Source organism: Rhincodon typus, unplaced genomic scaffold (assembly GCF_021869965.1).
Source record: "Rhincodon typus isolate 14 unplaced genomic scaffold, sRhiTyp1.1 hic_rhity00002961, whole genome shotgun sequence".
In the NCBI taxonomy this organism is placed as follows: Eukaryota; Metazoa; Chordata; class Chondrichthyes; order Orectolobiformes; family Rhincodontidae; genus Rhincodon; species Rhincodon typus.
This window is the reverse complement of record NW_025968599.1, coordinates 16299-22124: the sequence shown is the minus strand read 5'-3', so window position 1 is coordinate 22124 and position 5826 is coordinate 16299. Positions and strand designations below refer to the sequence as shown.

Genomic DNA, 5826 nt, shown 5'->3' with positions numbered 1-5826 from the left:
GCAACTTTTTAATGCAGAGGGTGGTGCATGTATGGAATGAGCTGCCACAGGAAGTGGCAGAGGCTGGTACAATGACAGCATTTAAAAAGATTGGTATATGAATGGGAAGGGCTTAGAGGGATGTGACTCTGTGCCCACCCTCTGAGACTCTGAAATTGAACAGGTTCAAGACTGTTGAAACAGAAGGGCCTGTTTGCATGCTGTACATCTCCGTGACTCTATCTCTCTGAGCGATGTTTGACTGGGATCTTTCTCTCCTCCCATCCAGTGTTGCCAGCGGGTACCTCTATGTCACCATCGTGTACAATATCTCGGTTAGCCTCGCCCTCTACGCTCTCTTCCTGTTCTACTTTGCCACGCGGGAACTCCTCAGTCCCTACAGTCCAGTGCTCAAATTCTTCATGGTGAAGTCTGTCATCTTCCTGTCCTTCTGGCAAGGTGAGAGCTCCCGCCGAGAAACAGCGCGGTCATGGGCGTTGGGGATGGGAAAGTATAGAACCAGCTGCCCGAATGGCCTGGGGAAGCGAAACAACATGAGCATCCAAAAAAGGATAAATACGTGAAGTGAAATACCACAATGGGGAGGAGTGGGGCAAATTAGATGGGATGGCAAAGAGCTAGCACAGGAACAATGGGATGAATGGCCTTCCATTACTGCACTATTCTAAAGAAGATATATATTTTTAACAATGTACTTTCTTTAAATAAAAGGGCAAGGGATTGGGAAGTGAATTGAGGAACATGTTGAGCTGGAAATGTTTTTTTTAATGGCGATGCCTTGGAAGGGCGTCCCTCTGAGGTCTGGTTTGTGTTCTGTTGTTGTTCGAGTTGCTTCAGGTTTGTTCCCGAGTGTCTCACTGTAGCAGGGGTGTGGTCTGTAGATATTTTTAATCAACCTCATGTAGATGTTATAACACTTCTCTGGAGCAGGTGGGCCTTCTGGCTTAGAGGTAGGGACATTGCCACTGCGCCACAAGAGGGTGATGATGGACAGCTGTTGAGCAGAGAACGAGGTCTGCCTCGGCCTGTGTTTGGGGGGAAAAGGCCACTCTCTCAACAACTCCGGCTCCTGTTCCTGGGGCCAGCATATGTTAAAGCTCATTTTCCTCTTCAGTGTGAAACAAGATGATTTCAATATCACTGTTTTAGGACTTTCCAAACGTACGAGTCAATTTGGCCTTCAAGCTGCTCTGCCATTCAGTAAGATCATAGAGTCCTTACAGTGTGGAAACAGACTATTCGGCCCATTGAGTCCACGCTGACCCTCTGAAGAGCATCCCACCCAAACCCCTACCCTATCCCCGTGACTCTGTATCTCCCATGGCTAATCCACCTGGCCTGTACGTCCCTGGTCACTGTTGACAGTTTGGCATAACCTGCACACCTTTAGACTGTGGTAGGAAACCAGACCACCCGGCGGAAACCCACGCAGACACGGGGAGAATGTGCAAACTCCACACAGACAGTCGCCCGAGGGTGGGATCGAACCTGGGTCCCTGGCGCTGTGAGGCAGCAGTGCTAACTGCTGAGCCACAATGCTGCCCATAAATCAAACCCATTTGCATGTCTTGTGAATTTCACCTTCCCACCTAACCACCTACCCACGAAAACCTTTCATTTCCTTGTCGGTCTATCTATTTCTGCCTTTAAAGTAGTCAATGATCTCACGTCCAGTTCCAAAGTTGCACAACACTGAGAAACAATTCTCTGCTCAATTCTGTCCTGAAAGAATTATCCCTAATTTTAAAGCAGTACCCTCACCCAGTACTGTCTCTTTTTGGAAAGCTTTCCAATCGATTAATGCCCTCTCCCTCCACTCTGATACTCCTCCCCAAAATTCTGTAAACAGCTTCCCTTCACATATTTAACCCATTCTCATTATAACTTCTTACTTGATCTGCTTCCACCACCCTCTTCATTCCACATCACAACAATGTGCTGTGTTTAAAAATAAACTACTCATTTTGTTTTTTTATATTCCTCGACAGCTTCTCCTATCAATAAGCTGAAATATGAATGTTGCCAGTTAACCTTAAACAAGGTTCAGCATAAGATAGACTTGCTTATTCTTCGGTTCCACCCAATTTTTTTGTTTTAATTGTTTGCTCAAAGGATGAGGGTGTTGCTGGCCAGGCAGCATTTATTGCCCATCCCTAATTGCCCAGAGGGCAGTTAAGAGTCAACCGCATTGCTGTGGGTCTGGAGTCACATGTAGGCCAGACCAGGTAAGGGCGGCAGATTTCTTTCCCTGAAGGACGTCGGTAAAAATCCCATCTGGCTCACAACTATTGGCAATAGCCAAATATAAAGGCAAAAGACTACAGGTGCTGGAAGAATGAAACCAGCACAGAAAGTGCTGGAGAGACTCAGCAGGTCTGGCAGCATATGTGGGGAGAGAAACAGAATTAACGTTTCGAGTCCGGTATTACTCTTTGTCTGAACGTGGCCAACCATCAGATCAGAGTTTTATTGAATTCAAATTTCACCTTCTGCCATGGTGGGATTCGAACCTGTGAACCCAGAATATTAGGCAGTACTGGAGGTGGGAGGCAAGTGATTTTTTAAAAAAATTCCTTCATGGGATGAGGATGTCGCTGGCTAGGCCAGCATTTACTGCCCATGCCTAATTACCCAGAGGGCAGTTGAGTTGCCCACATTGCTGTGGGTCTGGAGTCACATGTAGGCCAGACCGGGTAAGGATGGCAGTTTCTTTCCCTAAAGGGGCATTAGTGAACTTGATGGGTGTTTTCCTGACAAACCGCAACAGATTCATGGTCACCATTAGACTCTCAATTCCAAATTTTAATTGAATTAAATTCCACCATCTGCCCTGATGGGATTCAAATCAGGGTCCCCAGAACATTAGCTGAGTTTTTGGATTAACAGTCCAGTGATGTGTGTGTGTGTGTGTGTGTCAGGGTGTGTGTCAGGGTGAGTTGTGGGGTGCAAAGTTAGGAGTGGGAGTAGATACCTCTGTTGGCAAACAGCAATCATAGTATGAACACTCCCACAGAGCATTAAAGTGAAACGAGACTCTCGGGCTGTTCTAGAAAGACAGGACAAATAGTGACTTCTAACCAACACAAAACAGACGCTCAAGATGCAGACAATCCTTAAAATACATGAACAGTTGGTCACCCTGGTTCTGTCAACCGCCAATAACAGTAAATGTGTGCTGAAATTAACACAAGGCCAGTGTCGAAACCTAATAATCCTTCCTTTTATAAAACCCTTAAATGTAATGCAAATGATTGAGAATTGAATGAAGTCAACCTGACAATTTGGCCACGCATTTAGACAATATACGTAGAGGATAGTAGACCTTTTATTTTCATTTTGTAAGTTAAGGAAACTTGCATTTTTGGAACACTTTGTTATGCTGAGATATTTCATAGTGGTGCAACTTCTAAATTAGCTTATGTTCTAATTGTTGCAGACAATGTGAAGAATTATGATTGTTTGCTTTCTTTGAATCGTCATGACGTTTCGGCAGCATCCACCCTAATAACCTTTCAGTAAAACAGTTTAACCTGCCCTCCCCGTCTCTGTCCTGTGTTCCTGTAGAACTGATTGCTTTTGGATTACAGGACTCGGTCTGACTCAGATAGAGGCCAAGAGCACCCTCTGCTGATGGAAATGTGCATAACCACAGACCCAAGACTCCTCCATTTTGGGAATAGTTCATGGGTGTGATTTAGCAAGTGATACTGACTAGCAGGCCATTCGGCCCATCGAAACGTAACATCCATGCCCTCCCTAAAGTTTTGTTCTTGCCAAGATGTTATTCTATCTGCACAGTGACCTTTTCAATGATGTACGAGTGTCAGCAAGCTATTCGACTTTGCGATGCATCACTGTGTGTGTGTGTGTGTGGGTGTGTGTCAGGGTGAGTTGTGGGGTGCAAAGGTAGTTATGGCCAGTTGGTGGTGCAGTAACTCCACTGGAAGGGTAATCCAGAGGCCCAGGCTCGAGCTGTGGAGACATAGGTTGAAATCCCACCACGACGAACTGGTGGAATTCATATTTAATTAATAATTGCAGAATTGTAAGCTAGTTTTTGTAACAGTTACCACGACAACCACCATTTTTTAAAAATTAATTCATGGGATGAGGGCGTCACTGGCGAGGCCAGTATTTATTGCCCATCCCTAATTGCCCAGAGGGCAGTTAGCAGCCAACCACATCGCTGTGGGTCTGGAGTCACATGTAGGCCAGACCAGGTAAGGATGGCAGTTTCCTTCCCTAAAGGGCATTAGTGAAACAGATGGATGTTTTCCCAACAGTGGATTCAAGGTCATCATTAGACTCTTAATTTCCAGATTTTTTTAAAAATTGAATTCAAATTCCACCTTCTGTCGTGGCGGGATACGAGCCCAACTCCCCAGAACATTACCCCTGTCTCTGGATTAACAGTCCAGCGATAATACCATTAGGCCATCGCCTGCCTATAGTTTCCGGTCATTCATGTTGTTTTAGGGAGGGAAATCGACTGCCCATACCTGGTCTGGCCTACGTGTGGCTCCAAACTCCAGGCAATGTTATTGTCTCTTAGCTGCCCTCTGGGCAATTAGGGATGGCCAATAAATACTGGCCTCGCCAGTGATGCCAATATCCAATGAAAGAATAAAGGGAAAAAACTTGGAAGCATGCCAGAAAAATGCAGCAGGCCTTGCCTGAGATCCCCAAACCTTTAATAAAAATAAAGTCCTCTTGTTTCAGTGCAGCTCCTGCTCAAGGTAACCTGGCTGCTGCTGTTTTAAATAAAAAACAAATCTGGGGCATTAATAATGATCATATCAATCTGAGCAAGACCAGCAAACGCAGCCTACACCAGGAATCATAGGGAATATAGGAGCTGGAGTAGGCCGTTCAGCCCCTTGAGCCTGTTCCACCGTTCAGTGAGATCATGGCTGATCTCTGGCCTAAATCTGCAGACCTGCCTTTGGGCCGAATCCCTTCATACATTTGCGTGACAAAAATTTTTGTTATCTCGGATTTTAAAATTAACAACTGATCCAGCATCCTACTGTTGTTTGTGGAAGAGAGTTCCCAACATCTGCCACCCTTTGTGTGTGGAAGTGCTTCCTAACATCTCTCCTGAACAGTCTGGCCCCAATTCTCAGACAATGCCCCTAGTTCTAGAATCCCCAATCAGAGGAAATGGTTTACCCGCCCTGTCATTTCCTGTTAATATCTTGAAGACTTTGATCAGATCACCCGTTTAACCCTGTAAATTCTAGAGTATCAAGTCGTGTTCTCCTGTGCTTCTATTGATAAGGGTGCTCTGATGAACCCGGTTTACAGAGATAGGAGATTGAGTGTTGGACATGGCTCAGTGGTTATTGCTCTGAGCCTTTTAAGGTGATGTGAGTGCCATTTGAGAGAGACGCGAGGGTAAAATCCAGGTAGAAGGCTCGGTGTAGTGCCCGAGAGAATCCTGTGCTGACTGTCAATGGAGACCTCTAGGTGAGGCCTCTCCAGTGGCAACCTTCCACAATATTTTCAAAGGTGATCCAGAGGCTGTTATCTCCATTGCCCTGAACAAAATTTGTCTTGCGTCCAACAAAAGGTCATGAGCACGTTGCTGCTTGTGGGAGCTTGCTGTGCACCGGCTAGCTGCTGTTTCCGCTGCGTTTGAGCGGTGACTGCATTTCAAAAGAACGTTAATGGCTGCACCTCACTGAGGCATGCTGCGATTGTTAAAATGGGTTGCTAAAGTTCCACTTTTCCACTTTTTTTTTCTCTCCATTCAGCAACTCTGCAGCATCAGGTTCCAGTCAGTGATTTCTGATCCTGGTTATTCATTCACGTGCCCCCCCCCCCCCC

At 45.8% G+C, this 5826-nt stretch overlaps 1 protein-coding gene across 1 annotated transcript in view; it reads left to right on the top strand.

Moving 5' to 3' along the window:
• Nucleotides 1-233: 233 nt before the first annotated feature.
• The window catches only part of LOC125480967 (transmembrane protein 184B-like), a 17197-nt gene continuing 11604 nt past the window's right edge, over nt 234-5826 (top strand). The window contains exon 1 of the mRNA XM_048593497.1: nt 234-438. Within this exon, the coding sequence (XP_048449454.1) occupies nt 234-438 (205 nt within the window). The remainder of the gene's footprint in view (nt 439-5826) is intronic.